Here is a 19,790-nt window from a genome sequence, read left to right on the forward strand (position 1 = left end):
AGCAACTACTTAAATTGTTAGGGATGTGTATGCCTATATACCTCAACTTCACACTAGAAATCAGCATTTTCCGCTAAAGAGACAGACTGACCTAAAGACTAAGGAAGTGGGTATCAGACTACTCATGTTCTGCTCAGCCACTGCCACTAGGGGTGTGGGTGGGAAAAGAAAAGGAACAGGGAGCACTGGTTTTTCATCTACTTCAATGTACATAACTGCCTTTGATGCTGTCTCAATTCTGCTGGAAGCTCTATTGTGAATAGTGTCAGACAACAGTAAGCACCAAGACCTTTGTACACCAATACGTTTTCCAAGAAATCACACACTGAACCTGTCCACAGAGTAGCCACAGCATTCACATGAAAATATAATAAAGTATATTATTTACTAAAGCTTATCAGGAAGTCTAAGTAAAGTTTGTAACTCCCAGCTGCTAGGACTATGTTACTAGAGAAAAACATGCATTATTCTGCCAAAGCAGTAAATAAATATGAAAACATATATATACCTTCTTTTTCCACCGAGTCAACAACAGCATTGACAAGGTGTATTACAGTCACTACGGAAGCTTGTAAAAGGTATAAAAGGAGCAAATTAAAACAAACCTATAGTTAGCATCACTTTAAACAGCATACAGGTATACAAAAAAATACTGTAAAATTGCAGTTCATTACTATTTTTAAAGCAAGATTATCAGTGGCAAGATTATAGAGATATTCTCTATCTAGAAAGCAATTGCATATAACATCTAAAACACATCTCTGAACCTGACTCTTGTTCTTTATAAACATGGTAAAGTACTTGTTACAATTACTCTTGAAACAAATTCTGCACAAGCACAGAAGTGCTTTAATTGTATTATAATTTCTGGAATATTGCCTCAGTAGAGTGTTTGTATCATACTTCATCTAGATAGCATTTAGAAGGGTCTAGTTTATTGCTTGAGTAGGGTCAATTAAAGAGTAACACATCAGGCTTCCTCTTTTAGGCTGCCAACTGCTATTTTTTTCCCCTCAGTGGAGGGCTAGAATCTTTCACTAAAACGAACTACAATGCTGGAATATAGAAAATATTACAAAAAACACTGGTGCTGACCTACTTGTGTTTGAACAGTGGTATCATAGTAGGAATGTGAAATTTAGGTTGTGACAATTTGGATTGTTTTTAAATAAGAATGATTAATCTTTTAAATGCCTTCACAATATACTTTCGGAAGGGAGAAGGATATACTTTTAAAGGAGTAGGATGAGGTAATCACATGCAATTTGTTTGCAAGGCTGAGGGATAAAATTTCAAACTAATAAATTCAGAATCTACCTAAAAGGGAGGAAGGAATAATCTCTATGATGCTACAGCTATTTCTCTTAGAACGATGTATTACTGAATTATCAATACATGACAAGAAACCAGTAGGCATGTATGAAATACATGGGATGAAGGGGAGGGGAGAACAACATGTACCGCACAACACTTAATACCACAGGAAGAAAGTTGATATCAATTCTACTGATAAAATGATGAGTACTATAAGCATACCGTTTTACTTTCACCAATCATTAACAGATGTTTCTTTCCATGCTTTTAAAGAACAAACCACTCTACCTTTGTTGAGAAGTAGAATGTTCTTTATTTCCTAAGCTAAAGGAATTTCAAATTCTTTTTCCCATACAGAGACAAACGCATGAATTGGAATGAAGAGTCATAGCTTAATTCACTAAGATAAGGTGTTTTGAGACCGCTGTGGTTTTGTCCAATCAGTCTGAAATATTTCCGAATACACAGATGCATTCGTATCATCTGTAAAAGCATCTGTCATCACAATGGAAAAATAAACACTTCCAATTAATAATAACAACAACAAAACCCACAAATAAGTATGCTGAATTTGATGGACTGGAGTTGCAATTAAAATATTTGTATTTTTATAGGGCTTTTTTTCAATGCATGATTTTTTTTAATGAATTCAAGTTTAATCGTGGTGAAAGCCAAGTATACTGCTCTACTGTAATAAAATTCCTTTTTGTGCAGCTTCCTTCATTACTAAAGTAATCAAACTTACAAGCAATCCCTTAAACTCTGCTCTCACTCAGAACTGATCTGATCCATATGGGAGCTGAGGTCGCAGCAAGAAAAAGAGAAGGAAACAAATGAAACTGTAACACCAGAAAGCTTTACTGAAAGCTGAACGTCAAAGCTAAAATTATATTTGTGCAGAGGCTATTTTTTAAATTCACTGTATTCTTGTATAAATTGATAACTAATGATTACCTAGAAGAGCTTCTCAAATCTGAGAATGCATTTTTAACACTGTTTAAGACAAGGCTCCAAACACCTTGTGCTGCATGTTCACTGTTAAAATTCTAACAGAATAAAAATATATATATATATTAAGGTAACTAACATGAGGTGTAAGATAGGCAAAACCCTTTAATACCCAAATCTGTTAGTTTTAAAAATAAATATTAATATATATTAAATAGACTATTATTTAATATATATTAGATATGTATAACTCCTACTGATACTGAGAGATTTAGATGCAAAGACAGAACAAATGAATGTAAGTGGTAGCACGACATGATTATAGTATACGTACCATTGTCATCACATGATTCAGATTGGAAGGAGCTGAGAGACTGGACCTCAGACATGCTTTCTCTAGCGCTATATGGATGGGAGCTCTTTTCATCCAGAGGCTTTTTTGAAAGGCAGGGGTCAAGATCTACTACTTTAGCTGAAAGAAAAAAAAGTCACGTGAGACAATTAACAGACTAAAAATTAAGAGTCAATAAAAATCGAGGGTCTCTAAGATCTATGCATTTTAACAAAGCTTAGTAGTATGAAGCCTGATTAGACTCTCAAACTTGTAAACTCATAATATCTGTTCTACCATAACACAGATGGACTTTGAATTCATAGTAAAACTATACCATAGTCCTTACTCAGAAACTTTATCACTATCTTGAACTGAAAGATAACAAAATAAGAACACTTCTTACTGTCATAGTCAAAATCCCAGCTGGGCTTCTGTATTGAATCGCTGTCTGAAGGAGAGTTGGAGGGAGGTGGAGGTGGCAGGTTTGGTGCTACACTGCAAACAGCTACAGCCTTCCGGTGACCATGTACAGAATCTGGGTTAAAAGTACTAAACTCTGGGTGCTCGGGGATAGCAGACCCCTCAAAAGAATTCCTGTCAAGATTATTCCTGGAGTCACTCGGAATGCTTGGAGTATACGAAATGGGACGAACAGGAACCTGTGGTGGGATGTCAGAATAGATGTTCTTGTTCAATTTTGCATCAAAATAAGGTCTTTGCAAGAAAGCTGTTGTAGCTCCCAGTTGCTTGTCTTCAGGTTCTGGCTGGTGTTTCTTCTTTCTACTGATCACTTTGCGGCAAACAACAAAAATCCCAACTAACAAGAATATTCCCGCGATGAAAACAATAATTCCGATTACTTCAGCTAAGCCAATGTTCCACGGCGTTGAAACATAGTTGTTAAGAACAATGTCTGTGCAGTGTTTCCCTCCAAAGCCACGGCTACAATTGCAGTGATATGAACCGTAAGTATTCTCACAATGGGCACCATTAAGACAGGGGTTTTCTGTGCACTCATCAACATCAGTCAGGCACCTACCAGACACAGAGTAAAGAAACAATGGTTAATTTACAGCAGTAGTCATTGTTGTAGCCTCCTTGCTCTCAACAGTTCTAGATATATTTCATATGTAGTACCATACAGTACCAGGCAATTTGCTATTTTATCAACACTTCAGACTTCAGTCAACTCAAATTGTTAACTGTTAAGTAATATGGATAAAAATTTCGCTATCTGCAGAACACTATACTTACCTTTCTCCACGGAAGCCTGCTTCACACTCACAAACAGGTCCATCCAAACTGTCAATACACTTGCCGCTATTTTTACAAGGATTGTCTTTACAATATGGACCCAGCTGGCACCTGAAAAAGAAAAAAAACAACACTAACAAAAAGAACTATTAACTGTAAGTTCAGTATGTAGTATGGGATTCAAGGCTGCAACATAGGGGTTGGCATTAACCAACACCAGTGGGTTTCAAAGTCTGGGCTTTAAGTAGAAAATAGAGAATATGCTATAAATGTAACAGTTTGTTTTGTTTTTGTTTTTTCTTGATTTCTTTTTTGATCCAATGGGTTCATTTGTACAAAAAAGCCCCACCACACAAACATACCTTTGGCCTGTGTATTGTCCTCGGCATTGGCAGATGAAATCATCACTGACTGGGATGCAAGTACCACCATAAAGGCAGGGATTGGAAGCACATGGGTTGACGCTTACATCGCAGTGAGTTCCCATGAACAGAGGAGCACACTTGCAGTAGTAACCTGAAATCAAATACGCTCTTTTTGAAAGGCACATGTGGCTCTACTGGATTCAAGACAAAATCCTCCCTGCCTGCCCTACTCGTTGAAAGAGAGAGAGGATAGGCATAGAAAATATTTTATCAAAAGATGAATGAAAGTCCAACAGTCAAGTTTTTCTTGAGTATTACTCAAGGTTAACTTCCGCTTGTCTCATAGAACTCAAGCTTGTCACAATGTTTTCAGAAATTTTTAAGCTCTAATGTAGGCAGTTAGAGAACAGACCTCAGGTGTTGACACTGAAGAGTAAATCCCAACTTTGCTTCATGAGCTTTGCCTACTTCCTATCCCAAGGAACCGAGCCTAGACCACAGGCAGACACAGCCTTTCTACCTGGCTAACAACCAGCCTTCTACAACTCACTGGAAAAGCAAGAATTATTCACAAAGCTGTTCTGGCTTTCCAGTGCATGGAAGTGGAAAAGTAGTAGAAGAATCCAGCACAGCTTACCTCCATTTGACAGTGCATTGCAGATGCCTCCATTCTGACAGGGGTTGCTTGAACAACCTTCTGTGGTGGTGAGTAAGCACCCAGGAGTCACATCAACAGATTCTTCCAGGTGTGCATAATTTCGTGGCTTGCTGTTTAGGGGAAGCTCTTGTCCATTAAGTACAATAGAGTCCATGCAGCCTCTGAAACCATTGCTAACCTGAGGACTCCTACCGTGTCTTGTACCTTGCTGCCGAATATGACCACCAAAATACACATGATTATCTAGGTTTAGTGTCCTAAGTGTACCAGGAGCAGTACCAGATGCAGTATGCACCCTGTCCAAAACAAGTCGTGCGTAATTTCCATCCACTTCAAGAGATACTGAATGCCACTGACCATCGTTAATCTGAATGCTCTGAACAGAGACAATCCCAGGTCCACTGCCACAATCAAATTTATATTGCAGCCGTCCATGGTGAATCTATGGAAGAAAGACACATCATCAACAAGTGGACCACACAGTCAGAGAATCCCTGCAAAAGGTAGAACTTTAAAATATTGATACCTATAAAAGTTTTTGTTTGCTGGAGAGACAAGGTTATGGTGGTGTTCATAAAGAGCAGTTTACTGACATTGTATTCCAAACATTCACAGTGACTGTGATTCATTTTATAGGATTCTTTTAATTAAAATGCATAGTACATTTTTTTCTCCAGTAAAGAACTCACAGATCATCATCAAAAGATTGCAGCACTTGAAGATGTGCTTTTAATCTTGTGTTTTAAGTGACTAATCTCCCACATAGTTTAAAAACTTCTTCTGTGTGGACTTAAAGAGTATTACGCACAAATAAATTAAAAAATTGAAAGATCTATTTTAAGTATTAACTTTAAACATTGAAGAAAACAGATTCTTTGTACACATTAAAAGCATTCTGTACAAGTTTGCCACCAGGACCTACAAGAAACTCTACTTTGAAGGCAGTTCTCAACTGTAACAACTCTACAGAGATTATAGTAAAAATAAAAGAGGTTAAGATGTGTACCTCTAAGATACTGTAGTCTGTTCCTCGAGCATACATAACAACTGCATGAGCAGAGTAGGTTCTAAGTCTCATTGTCAGCTTCATTTCCTCTTTGTTCTCATTTTCCATGAGACGGTATTTCACATAGCTGCTCCCACTAAACGTCACAGCAGAGCCAACTGATTCTGAGGAATACAGAAAAGCATGAAATGTGTTAACACCAGACTGGAATCAAATTTACCTTTGGAAAGTAATAATATGGCTTTAGGCAGAGATTTTTAAAGAAAATTTCTCACCAGGACACTGTCCAGCTTTGCTGTCATGGCAAACACAGGTGTATTTTCCTTCCTTTGGATCTCCTAAACATTCTGTACCCTCAGGACATGGGTTTCCTTCACACACACTATTTACTATGGGGCATTTCCCTTCTGTAAAATGAAATACATTCAATGTAGGGAATACATTCATTTAGGGAGAGGAGAAAAGTTGCGTGTTTGAAATAGAAAATGAATGGGTTTTAAATATTTACTTCAGGTGCGATTTCAGCCAGCAATATTAGTTAATGATTTTAAAAAGCAATGATGTTTTCCTAAGAGCGAAAGACAAGTTCATTATTTGTTATAAACCTGTATACCTGTATGTATTTTGATGCATATTCATTTCCCAGTTCAAGCTGTCATTCAGAGCCAAGTTAGGAAGCTCCGTGAGATACTTCTCCAAGCAGAAACCAGGAAATATTTAGGTACTTTGCAAGAACTTTTGTGCATCTAAGACTGACTAGCCATTATTTCAGACAATTTAGAAGAGGCAACAAACAAAGGAACTTCTTTCATAAAATGGAAAATGATGAGGTACCTATAAAAATCCCCTCCCATCAACTTAGGTTATATAAAGTCTCGCTACCTTGTTTTAAGAGAAGAATTACTCCTGACCCTGAATAACATTAGGCAAATATTGTAGTGAGGGTTACAGGACATTCTTACTCTTTGCCCTGTAATATTCATTTTACTCAGTGGATTATGGCTGTTCAAAACCAGACAAATCGTTTGAAGGATACTGTTATCTTTTCTGCTTTCCTTACCTTTACAAAGACAAACTGCTGTTCTGTGATGACGGGGAGTGACAAAACTCAGCCTGGCCGTACTGTGGGTTGACATGATGTTCTCATCCACTGTTACTTTTTCTTCACAGAATTTCAAAGGACAGTCTAGGCCTGCACATAGCTTATGGAAAACATCAATTATCCGGACACCTAAAATCTCCTCTAGGTCAGGCACGGAAGAGTTTATCTTGTGGACCAAAATTCTCATTGGGTGCTGAGAGCTGCCAGATTTTTCAATATTCAGGAGGACATCAAGGTTTGAAGGAGGATCAGAAGGCTGCAAACTAACAATCTGGATGTCGTTTCTCCTCACACCCAAGATGTTTCTTAAAGCTCTCTGGAAATTGCGCCAGTAATCTCCAATGAATTCTTCAGGAGCAAGGTTTGCAAAGCGTATTGCAATGCTGTGATTTAGTAAATCTTGTGTGATTTGTCTGATGTGCACAGTAATATCAGCTGCAGTTGTAAATTTTCCATCTGTAACTGTGACATTTAGGAGGTATTGTCCTACATCTAACTTTTTATGTGCTATTAGTTTGCCTCCGGTACTGGAAACGGAGAACAAGGATTCCATTTTGGGGTCCAGGCTATATGTCAAAGTATCATAAACATCTTGATCAGTTGCATGAATTTTTCCAATGACACCACCTGAGTATTCTTCCCCAAAGGCTGTAATAAAGATTTCCAGAGGCAGAATTGCTGGAGAATAAATGCTTTCCTCAATAACTCTAATATCAATGTAAGTCAGAGATGACAACGGTGGCTTTCCATTATCTGTGACCTAGTGGAAGATGAGGACAGAATTCAATTTTTGCTTTATCTCATCAAATTCTACTGTAGATATTGTGCTCTATGCAGTAGTGTTGTATTTATCTATAAAAAAGAAAACTAAAATGTTCCTACAGGAAAATGCTTTACAAAAAATTCATAAATGCACATTTATGAAAAGTTAATTTTGAAAATTCAGAAAACTCATATTAAGTGCACACACACAAACATGTTTTCACTTCTAAGATTAAAAGGATACAGTACTATTAATACCTGGAAACGCAAGGAAGCCTACTAGCACTTATGGCAAATACAGAGGAAATGCACAATAGCTGATTTCAGACAGCAGATGGTGCTTGAAGCTTTTTTATTTCAAGCATGGAAAAAAAATTACAAATTCAAAATGACTCATGGACTATGCATTTAAAACATGCTTCACCAGAGTTATTAGGAGATGGTCTTGAAGACAATCTGCAGTATACCAAAGAGTACTGCAAAATTAAAACAGTGTATGTACAAAGTTATAATTAATTATGCTCTCTTTGATGATTGGCAATCAGGGAGAGGAAAAAAGCAGCCTGTAATGGTATTTGCTTCAGACAAATAAAGTAATTAATAAAATCAGCCTAATTCAATTTTAAAGCCTTTTTAAACATCATGTCTCCTGCCTTCCACCTTTTTTTTTTTTTTTGACAAAAACATTCATCGTTGCTGGATGAAGAGAGAACAAAAAAACTGAGAAGAGTGAGAAAACAGCATTCCCCTGGGTTTTCTTTCTCTCTTGCTGTTTCTCAGTTCTTGTTTCGCTTCTAGCTTTTTCCCAGAGCTGTTTCCCAGTTTGAAAGTGAGATTACAGAAACAGGCAAAGAAGAACTGGATCAGATGTGAAAGAACTGAGGGAAAACATACTGCACTGTTCAAAAGATTTTACAGTAATTTTACGATGACTACAGGTAGGTGGTACACATTGCAGATCTACGCAGAGAAGCTGCTTTTGATTGTTCATTTAAATTTAAGCAAAAAGAAAAACTCCGGCACAAGATTATCTGCATATATATACATAATTTTAGAATTTTAAAAAGGTAACTTATGTGTCAGAAAACTACATATTTTTATCGGTAACTCCAAAAGCCAGGCATGGCTAGAAGCTTGACCTCTAGTTACCCAAACATAAATAAGGAGAGAGAGAGAGAGAGAGAGAGAGAGAGAGAGAGAGAGAGAGAGCGCGCTTTTGCTGGCAAAGTTTTGTTTTGCCTAGATTTCTGCCTGGAAACAAGACAAGGAAGGCAGTTTAGCTACAGGACAAATGCCCAAGGGAAAACAAGAAAATACTTAAACAGGCAAGCAAAATTGTAACAAATGGACAGCATGAAGGAAAGAAGAGCCCCAGGAGAAAATATTTTTCAATAGTTCAGTTATTTAAAAACTTGCTGTGGTTTTAAACTAAAGACTTCAGAGTGTGGCACAAAAGACTGTATGACTCATAGCTGGAGATTTCACACAGTAATGCTGTGAGACATTTGTTAATGGATAATCTATTTCCTTTGGAAAGCAAATGTGAGTGGCATGAACATGTAGGTGGCTGTTAGAAAAAAATCCTTATTTCTCTTAAAAACACTTAAGTTAAATAAAAGGATCGTGTAAAAGTTTCTTGGTGGTACTGGTTTGTGTATATATGTATTGTAGGGGGAGGATTTTCTCAGTTAGAATAAACCTGTAAAATAAGACCTCTGCCTCAGCAATCCATTCAGAAAGTAATGAAGGTGAAAGCTGTGAGTACGGAAAAGCAGGGGCAATGAAGGTCAGTTAAAAAAACAAAACCAAGCATCAACAGATCATGCACAGCCATCAGCTTAGGAGCTGCCAGAAGAAAACACAAAAATTAAAGACCTGGTAAACTTGAGAAGATGCCTTTGGGGTTAAAAAAAAAAAAGTCATTCTTTTAAGTGGAAAGGGAAAAAATATTTTTCCCAGAAGGTCATGTATTTGTTTTTGTGTGTGTCATTGAAACTGAAGGCTTGTAATATGGAAATGCCTAGTTTTAGTCTTAGATGTCTTCATACTTGTGTATGCTGACTCACTAAAGAAAAGATAATAGCAAATTATAGCACTGTTTCAATTTAAAAAGCTATCATAATAAATGATGATAAATAGCAATTGAAAGACAGTGACATACTTCCAGAATCCAGACAGGGAATATTTAAATCAAAGGATGAGACAGGTACAAAATATTAAGATTGGGTTATAACAGCATTAAAAAAAATGACATTAGTATAGTCTGCTTTAGGATGTATGATCTTTGAAAAGTCTTTGTTCTAAATGAGTATATTTGTTTTAAGATGCTTGTTTAGTTACTGTGTGTCATTAAAATACCCCTTTTATTCATTAGAAACAAAGAAGAAAAAGTCTTAGAAAAAAGACATCTTTAGCATAGCGTTTGAAAAGTAAGACAGATGAAGTACTGACAAGCCGCTTACAGGCACCCTACAGCCGAGGTGGCTTGGAAACAAAAATAAATCCACCTAGAGAAAGGTGTTAGATAGGTTCCTCATACAGGCAGACACGTTAGGAAGGACCAAATGTTCAGGTAAATCATGAAAAGGGACAAAGACAGTGTAAGGCTCCACAGAAGAGTTGTAATTGCAGCTGCATGCATTCACAGGAATATGCTTTAGAAGCAAAATACATAGAAATCAGTTACTGCTCAGAAGAAAAATAAAATAAAACGTACAAATCTTGTATGATACTAAGAGCACATACAGGAAAAACACTGCTTGGCGTTATTCCCTTAGTAAAAAGGTGACAAAAATTTGGAAAGCCCATTACATAAGAGTGACAAAGCCCACCTCTACTGCTGTTTTGGACTCGTGCAGCCTAGGAAGGCCAACAGAGCCATCACTTCAAGGCTAATCTGTCCCATCAGATCGTTACTGAGAAGAAAATAGCTGACAGGGGGACAGTTTATGTTCCTACCCCCTTTTTCCATCCATATATATGGAAACATATATATATATATATTTATATTATATAAGGAATACTCATGTTCCTTATCTAGAACTTAAATGGAGCCTTTATCTATGCTGGTTCTTATACTGATGTCTCCTGATACATTTCAGTGACTCAAGCAGGAAATCACAGTACCTGTGGGATTTTTTTTTTCCTTGCCCAAAGAAAAGAGAGAGATGTGTAAATACACTGTGATTATTACCCCAGTGTGGACAGAATTCGCTATGCCCTGGAGCAAATAGTACTGCTCTAGCACTCTGCACATTTGCTCAGAACTTGTGTGCAATATTACACGGGAGAATAACATGGAGATTTAATGAAATTCCTGTAGGCCATGTAAAAATAAAGGTGAGAAATTTTCTTAAAACATGAATCTAGAAACAAAGTGTAAGAATTAAGGCCAACTATTTTTAGCCTACCAATTTCAAGTTCCCTGGTCACAGTTACTTAATTTATTACTGAATTTAAAAGGACTGGATTTGATTAAAAAAAATGGTTTGAACTTTATGTTAGGTTGCAGAAAGTATTTTAGAGAACTTTGCTATGTACTCTCTGCTAATGTACCTCTCATTTTTGAACATGGCCTGGTCTTTCGGCACAACTGCAGCAACTATTGACAGATATCAGAGCCTTTCAGGGTCGTTTTTGAATTCTTTGCCACTGCAAAATTTTGAGATCTACAAGTGAAGTGCTGTTTATGAGAATCAGACAGCAAGGCTGAATGCTATGTGATACATCCACTCATTTGTTTTCAATTGCCCTTGACAGAACAATGTAGCACTAGAGAAAAACATGCCAGTACTGCTATGACATGAAACTTTCAAAATCCCTGTTTCCATTGTTATCAGTGCAGTCCAGCTCACAGCTTCAAGCATCACAGTGATGGTTGTCAGAGGAAGTTTGCAGCAAATAGTAGGTGGCTCAAGAGACTTATCCTCTGCTGGCTTCTCCAGATAGATGCCAGAGTAAAACAAAATGCATAGGCTGAAAAATGCATCCCATGTGAAAGGCAAAGGGTTTATCAAGAGCACTCACCCTGTTAACATTTCATGCACCTTGCACTTCCACTGAGTTTAATTAAGGTTACTATTACACCTGTGTAGACTTCCATTTAAATCAAGACTGTCTCTGAAGATTCTCCCACAAGGGACATGCCTCAAATAACTACTTAGCATGTCAAGATCTTCTGAGAAAGACAAGCGGCTATCCTCCAAGTAACAGGAAAAGGTGGTGGATTTAGCATGAATGGAAAAAGTTTAGTATTTATAGTAATAACACAAAACAGCTAGACACAGTGTATCCTACCTTAACATGAAGTAAATAGTGATCCCTCACTTTTCGGTTCAGTGCAGCAGTTGTTGTCAGTACTCCTTGCTGGTTAATCTGGAAAGTGTTTTCTTCATTTCCACTCAGGATGGTGAAGAGGAAAGGAGGACCATTGTGAGAAGAATCTTTGTCTGTCACCACCAGCTGCAGCACACTAAATCCAATAGGCTTATTTTCCTATAAATGTATAACACAACCACATCAGTTTTGTTGTAAATGAGGATATACAGTGAGATTGATTTTTCACAACAGAAAAAAAAAAATCACTGTCAAGCCAGTCAATCAGTATCAGTGAAATCAAAATGACAACATTAACAAAAAGCACCACCCTCTGTTTATAATGACAAAAAGAATAAAAGGCAACACATTCTTAAACTTTATTTTTTTTTAACTTTGAGATTGTTAAAAGTAGCTCAGCCTTGTCCATCTATTTCTACTTTTGGTCTGAATTAAAATTATAGTAGATTAATTAGTTAATTGTCAAAGATTTCAAATTTAGCTAAAACACCTGTTAAGAATAATCTAATGCCTTTTTTGGGAGGACTACAAAAGCACACTTCTGTCTAACCCATTGTGTCCCTTATTATTCTGACTACAGCCATGGTCTGGTTAAAATATGAAATCCTGGTTTAAGAGTTTGCATCATAAAATGTCAATTTTGCTTCATGTGGATGCCCCATGTTTCAGACACCTCACGCACTTAGGTTTATCATGCATCTGATACACACATACAACCTTATCTAACACTCATAACACCTCTCCTAGAATATTTATGTTATGCCGTATTTACCAGATTTTTATATATACATATTTTAAATGCAAAAAAAGTGTTATTGCAAAGTACAATAATAATAAAATGCTATTCTTTAATGCTTGCAAAACCTCCTAACAAGCATACTCTCTGTTCTTGAGAGAGTAAGTAGGTGACATTCTGTCAAGTTAATTTTATCAGACATTGCAGCCTTGGCTTTTTTCTTTTTTCTTCCTTTTAAGCAAAGCAGACAAGGACCCATAATTTAAAAATACAAATATTTACATTTTGAGAACTAAGTTAATTTGGTTTTCATAATAGCTTATCATATTTCCAACTGTGTCCAAATTTGTACATTTCCAATGTATCAGGAAATGCAGACCAGCGTTCTTGGGCAACTCCTTCAGCTTCTTCTCTGTGTCCCTCATACTGGGATGGGCTAATATGAATGAACAATAAAACACATCTTCTTTTTTAGTTGAGTGAAGGAAACATTACCAACATTAACTAACATTGGCTTAAGACTGTATTTGGGGAAAGCAAAGTACCTTGGACAACACACAAAAATACAAATCTCGCTTTAAAAAAAAAAATTTCACAACACCTTAAGTGCATACTCTAAATGTGGGGTAGAAATGAATCACCTCGTTCTCTTTTGGAAAAGTACCTTTACAAATCATGTACATGGTCTTGAACAGAAGTAGTACATTTGGATGGCACAGTGTATCAGATAGCACTGCCTGATCCTCATTTATCTGTCATACAAGGCCAGGCACCAGTGACAGCAAAAGGACCCAAGGAATTGAGCTGACTTACATTACCAATACAGAGTTCTTAATGTGATTCCTTTATTCCTTTCCGTTCATTCTCTACTGGATTCAGGAAGAAAAGAAGTACAGAAGCTGTCTCTGCTATCTTTGCTTTAGTAGAGAGTTCTCTGAATCAGGCAAACACTTGACAGCCATTTGAGAATCTAGCCCACTACTAACATCCTAAGGTGTGAAATTAGTCAAAGGATGGTATGTAGCCATACAAAATACCACTCCTGTTTTGTAATTGCCTCTGATCCCAGAAGAGAACAACATGAATTTAACTCTTGAGCTATGTGTCACAATGCAGAACATCTGCTTCACAGTAACATATACCTAAAGTATCTTTTCCCAAGCAGTAACTCCAAGATCAAAAAGAAACAGCAAATTATGCATTATTTTAAGAACATTATACATATTAATTCAATGTATCATTGATATATACACGTACACACATGAAGTAAAAAGGGCACACTATTTGAAAAATAAGTTTTTACATAGACTGCATAACATGGATTTTGTAACCCTTAATACTTGTTCAAGTAGGCAGTCTCACTGACAACATTAATTAAAAACACAGTAAAATAAAATGGAAACATTAGGTTTATCTTATCTTGCAGAATATTTCAACTCACAAATTAACACTCAAATAAAATTATTGTTTTAATTACTAAAACTTCACTGCATGTGTTTAGTTTACCTGGATGATAACGCTATAGTTTCCTTTTGAGAATACTGGAGGATTGTCATTTACATCAGAAACATCAATGTTAACTGTGGTTGTGTTATGTCTAGGTGGGTTTCCATTATCTGAAGCTTGAACTGTCAAAGTATATCCTGAAATCTAATAAATAATAATAATAAAAAAAATAAATTACACATTCACTAAAGAATAAAGACAGAATAACAAACACAGCTTTTCTTTTAAGGAAGAAATATTTTAGCACAACCCTCCATTAAAGCTTGCCTTTATATATTTAATCCTTTCTCTCCCCTTGCAGATGTCCCCTACCTCCCAACCCCAAAAGGCATTGACATAAATAGATACTTTCACTTCTGTTATGGCTGTATTAATTTTGGAATGTTTGAAATGTTAATTTACAAATATAATCCAAAAATGGTGGTCATCAAAAGTAAATACCTAACTAAATCCCAGCTGCTCAAGAAGTATAGAAAACTTACCTTTTCTCGGTCTAGAAGTTTAGTCACTTTTATTTCACCCCTCGTAGGGTCAATTGTAAAAGGATTTCCCTGATTGCCATCTATAATTGCATAGTGAATATAGTTGTTGGAAGGTCCATCAGCATCATCTGCCATAACCTAAGGAACATTATAGGCTCATTTAAAACAGTCTAAGTATACTCTATCATTGTTTAAATAAACTCATCCTGAAGATGATCATAGCTGGTTTGGTCTAACATATTACATAGTTCTCAGGAGAAACATAATATTCAGAACATATTAATACCATTTAATTTTCAGAAGAAATTCAGGAAATTATTTTAAGTCCTGTTCTGATGAGAACAAAAATATATCACAAAATAACATCTACTTCCGCATAGCATTTCATGTTGCTGGTTCTGAAACTTTTTCAAAATATTTTTCAGTTACTCAGTGGCAAACTTATCTATTCATTTATCCCCATCTTCAAATCAATATTTATTCCTTCAAGACTGAAAGTATGATTGTTATGACAGAGTATTTCAAGGGAAAAAAATGACAATACGTACTGTAATGACTGACTGTTCAAGCACAGCATCTTCACTGATTACTGCAGTGTAGGTGTCTTGGCTGAACACTGGAGTATTGTCATTGATATCTGTTACATTAATATTCACTGTTACAACATCACTTAATGAAGGTGTGCCTCCATCTGTGGCTTCCACTGTCAAGTAATACTCATGAGAACTTTCATAATCCAAGCTTTCAATGATAAAAATGGCTCCTATCGGAGAAAATAAAACCATAGAAATTCCACTGTTACTGTAGTATTATATACTGCGTCTTCTGATCTTGTTCTGATGAATACTCAGCTTCTTCAGGGCTCAACTTGTCACTGTAAAGCTGGAGCTACACAGTGAGATAATCAGGCTTTACACAAAAAAAGATCAGAAGTTCCTGCCACTATCACAAAAGACTCTTATAATTTAAAACCACCTGGCTCACATTATATAATTAAAAAAGAAGAAAATAATGAAGAAGTTTAGAAAATGTCCTTTTCAATATTTTCAATTAAAATTAACCCAAAATACAAAAACATCTTTAGCTTGTCTTTCCTTCTGACCAACATTAATTTCAGTTATTGAGAATACAAAGGATACTCCAGTAACAGAAGTGTCTGATCATGACTTTTGATTAATAGAAATATCTGAGTCAAAGCGCGAGCTCATAACCAAATAGTTAAAATAGTTCAGTTGCTAATATATACACTAATTTACAGCTGGAAGAGTGTTTTCCTGGAATCCTCTTTCAAATACGTGAAGAAGTTAAACTAGCAAATTACTTCTACACTGTAACACCAGTGTGCACACTGGAAAAAGCTTTAGGAAGATTTACAATTTCTGTTGCATCGGTATAAATAACTGCTGTTAATTTTGTTTAAAAAATCATGATTTCTACCCAAAAGTATTGTCATTAGTAGGGCAAATTTTTCCAAAGAACCTAAGTGCTTCCAGAGACTAAATCTGATTAACACGCAAGCCTAAAATCTCCGCTGTCACGCTGGATATACGCTTGAATAGAATATTCCAATCTCTCTTTAATGCTGCATCAAACTCCTCTAGAATTACTGTCTTTGTAGGCCAATGAGTATTTTTCCCTGCCAATTTAATTTCTGATCTTTCTTTTACAGAGTCTGGCCACTCATTCTGATTACATGGCTTTTGTAAAAAGACTATTATGCTTCTATCATTACAAAACCACGTCTTTTCTCCCTGGATGGGGAACATTCCAGCTAGGAAACCTTTACTCTTGCCAGCTATATCTTAGAATCATACAATATCCTGAGTTGGAAGGGATCCACAAGGATCATCGAGTCCAACTCCTGGCTCCACACAAAACCACCCAAAAATCAGACCATGCATCTGAGAACATTGTCCAAATACTTCTTTAACTCTGACAGGCTTGGTGCCGGGACCACTGCCTTGGGGAGCCTGTCCCAGTGCCCAACCACCCTCTGGGTGCAGAACCTTTCCCTAACACCCAGCCTGACCCTCCCCTGTCCCAGCTCCATGCCGTTCCCTCGGGTCCTGTCGCTGTCCCCAGAGAGCAGAGCTCAGCGCCTGCCCCTCCGCTCCCCACCGTGAGGGAGCTGCAGGCCGCCATGAGGCCTCCCCTTGGCCTGCTCTGCTCTGGGCTGAACAAACCAAGGGACCTCAGCCACTCCTCATCTTGCCCTCTAGGCCCTTCACCATCTTCGTAGCCCTTCTTTGGACACTCTCTAACAGTTTTATGTCCTTCTTATACTGGGACACCAGAACTGCACACAGTGCTTGAGGCGATGCCGCACCAGCCTAGAGCAGAACAGGACAATCCCTTCCCTTTCCTGGCTGGCAGTGCTGGGCCTGATGCACCCCAGGGTATGGTTGGCCCTCCTGGCTGCGAGGGCAGCCAGGCTCATATTCAACTTGCTGTCAACCAGAAACCCCAGATGCCTTTCTGTGGGGCTGCCCTCCAGCCTGTTGTTGCCCAGTCTGTACATATAGCCAGGGTTGCCCTGTCCCAGGTGCAGAATCTGTTGCTTACTTCTGGTATCTTCATGTGGTTGCTGATTGCCCTGCCCTCTAATTTGTCAAGATGTCTCTGCAAGGCTTCTCTACCCACGAGGGAGTCAACAGCTCCTCCCAATTTAGTGTTATATGGATCTGTGTCTATGAATCTAACACAAATAATAATAAATAACAGCGATAAATGAAGTTTCTATTCTACATTCTATTGCACTCGTTTAGTAGGCATCCCATCAAAACGGGTAAACAGACAGTAGCACTGGTTTCGCAGCCAGGATGGATGATGCACATAGATTATGCATTATATATTTGGATGAATTATTGCAGCACATAGTATAAGCACTATTCTTGGTGAGGCTAACATATCCTTTCAGGATAAACATTGCAGTAAGACCAGTTGCAATCTGTTACCTGTTGTTGAATCAATACTGAATTTTCCATGTTCATTCCCACTGGCTATTGAGTATGTGATTTCAGCATTGGCTTCAATGTCCCTGCTTGCAGCGTAGATCTGTATAACTTCAGTTCCAACCAAAGTGTCTTCTGATACACTTGCACTATATTCCCTATGCTCAAATACAGGTGGATTATCATTTATATCCAAAACGGAAACTATAAGACTACTTGTGGAAGAAAGTCTTCTAGGTAAACCTTCATCTGTAGCCTTCAAAATCAGAGTGTACACAGCTTGTAATTCCCTATCCAAAGGCTTCTCCAACCGGATGATTCCAGAGAATTCATCGATAGAGAACTGGCCCTCTGCAGAGTTCACCAGTGAATAATGGATTTTGCGGTTCATCCCTGCATTTTGAAAACATTGGCAGAGTTTGAATCAGCAGTCAAAATACACCAACATAATAACAGGTCTGATAACTATAGAAATAAAATATGCATATTAAATACTATCATTCATGCTAAAGCAAATTTCAGCAGGAGTTAAAGGCTCCTGTCAAGGGCAGAATGATTTCCAAAAAGATGTAATTAATTTAAAAAAATTAAGCTAACACTTCATTGCACCAATTTTCTGCCAGACAAAAAACATGAAGCATGGTTCTGCTTCAGTCACAGTACTAGCTAATATGAAACGATTAGTAATACAAATCTAATTATAACTTTAGAACAACAGCATCTGCTTAGCAGGCTTAAAAAATAACACAGGAGGATATGGAAGAGTTCGGCAGTATCAAATAACTAGACATCATTCCAGTAAGTTTATTTAAGAACTACAACCCAAAATTAACAGGAACATCATTTCTGGCAAACATTGCTGTAAAGCAGAGCAAACAAAAAGTCTACAGGGTTTTGGGCCAAGTATTTTGCTCCAGAGTCTCAAAGAGTAGTGAAGTGTGAAAACATCTGTCTGCTGCCTTTCAATTCAGCAACCTAGCTATATCATAGCACAAAGCAGGTTAGTTGTTTCAAGAGACTGAGGCAACTATTAATTACATGATTAATAAACTGCTGATATATGGAAATCATACGCTTTTAAATAAAGACTTTATGCTGTTTTGTTCTTCCTTCCAAAAACAAAGCCTAAGAACGAATTCTATCTAATGTCATTTTCAGTTCGTGTTCACTTAAATAATTGTAACTGAACAGTGATGAAAGAGATAGCAAAAATCTTAATGGGCAGCATATGCTTTTAGAATAGAATAGAGTAGTGCAGTTGGAAGTGGCCTTCTTAAGATCATCTACTCCCTATATAAAATTGTAATTGACCGGTTCTCTTTATGGTGTGATCATCAATGGCTTTCCTGAGGAGCACACATTCAAAATCTATGAATAAATATTTACACAAGTATACTTGGTCTTCCTTTTACTTACACCGGGAGTAAAAGGATGTAACTGACCATAACAGCTTAGCACACAAAAAATAACCTAAATTTTGTCTCCCTCCTCCCTCTTCTTTTTAACAGAGAGAGACAAAAGGGATGTTTTCCAAGCTACTCACATATGAAAGTCAGGTGTTACATGATTTAGTAGACCTAAATATATCGTTCAGGAGGCTAATCCTGAGAGGTATTGAACATCTGTCAGTTCCACCGAAAGACTTAACACCTTTCAGGGTAAGCCTAAATAAACATTACTGTAACTTTGAGACCATGACAAAAGTATTGGTCAAAGAATGCATACCTGCATCTGCATCTGTTGCCTGCACTCTTGTCAAAAGGGTTTTAGGCTCTGTGTTTTCAAATACTGTAATGGAGTATGGATCAGCTGTAAACTCTGGGGCATTATCATTCACATCTTCCAGAGTCAGAATAATATTGGCCTGGCAGAATCTTCCTCCTCCATCTGTGGCTTTCACTAGAAGGTAATAAACCGCTTGCTGCTCACGGTCAAGTGGCATTAATGTTTTCAATTCACCTATAAACAGAATAACAAATATAAGTTAATACAAGTTGCAAGAATCAAATATCCTTAATATGCTCTCTTCTAAAATCT

The 19,790-nt window shown here is 37.1% G+C and overlaps 1 protein-coding gene and 1 long non-coding RNA gene across 10 annotated transcripts in view; one reads left to right on the forward strand and one right to left on the reverse strand.

The window, feature by feature from the left end:
- The window catches only part of LOC106035181 (uncharacterized), a 42,721-nt gene extending 35,480 nt beyond the window's left edge, over positions 1-7,241 (forward strand). The window contains exon 4 of the long non-coding RNA XR_010831214.1: positions 7,050-7,241. This is a non-coding gene — a long non-coding RNA (uncharacterized lncRNA). The remainder of the gene's footprint in view (positions 1-7,049) is intronic.
- FAT1 (FAT atypical cadherin 1) overlaps positions 1-19,790 on the reverse strand; it is a 109,076-nt gene that overhangs the window by 5,174 nt on the left and 84,112 nt on the right. For 4 of the 9 annotated variants that reach the window (XM_048078314.2, XM_066996264.1, XM_048078311.2 and 1 more), the window contains 15 exons: positions 19,479-19,712; positions 17,757-18,146; positions 15,351-15,565; positions 14,803-14,940; positions 14,321-14,464; positions 12,040-12,237; positions 6,940-7,741; positions 6,155-6,286; positions 5,880-6,043; positions 4,853-5,315; positions 4,213-4,366; positions 3,851-3,961; positions 3,000-3,631; positions 2,597-2,734; positions 509-568 (listed from right to left, as the gene is read on the reverse strand). In XM_048078314.2, the coding sequence (XP_047934271.2) occupies positions 509-568; positions 2,597-2,734; positions 3,000-3,631; positions 3,851-3,961; positions 4,213-4,366; positions 4,853-5,315; positions 5,880-6,043; positions 6,155-6,286; positions 6,940-7,741; positions 12,040-12,237; positions 14,321-14,464; positions 14,803-14,940; positions 15,351-15,565; positions 17,757-18,146; positions 19,479-19,712 (3,975 nt within the window). Of the gene's footprint in view, positions 1-508; positions 569-596; positions 2,114-2,596; positions 2,735-2,999; positions 3,632-3,850; positions 3,962-4,212; positions 4,367-4,852; positions 5,316-5,879; positions 6,044-6,154; positions 6,287-6,939; positions 7,742-12,039; positions 12,238-14,320; positions 14,465-14,802; positions 14,941-15,350; positions 15,566-17,756; positions 18,147-19,478; positions 19,713-19,790 lie in introns of those variants that run through there. The other 5 variants (XM_048078317.2, XM_048078315.2, XM_048078312.2 and 2 more) reach the window with 3 other exon arrangements.

The sequence above is a fragment of the Anser cygnoides genome, chromosome 4 (genome assembly GCF_040182565.1).
Source record: "Anser cygnoides isolate HZ-2024a breed goose chromosome 4, Taihu_goose_T2T_genome, whole genome shotgun sequence".
Classification (NCBI taxonomy): Eukaryota; Metazoa; Chordata; class Aves; order Anseriformes; family Anatidae; genus Anser; species Anser cygnoides.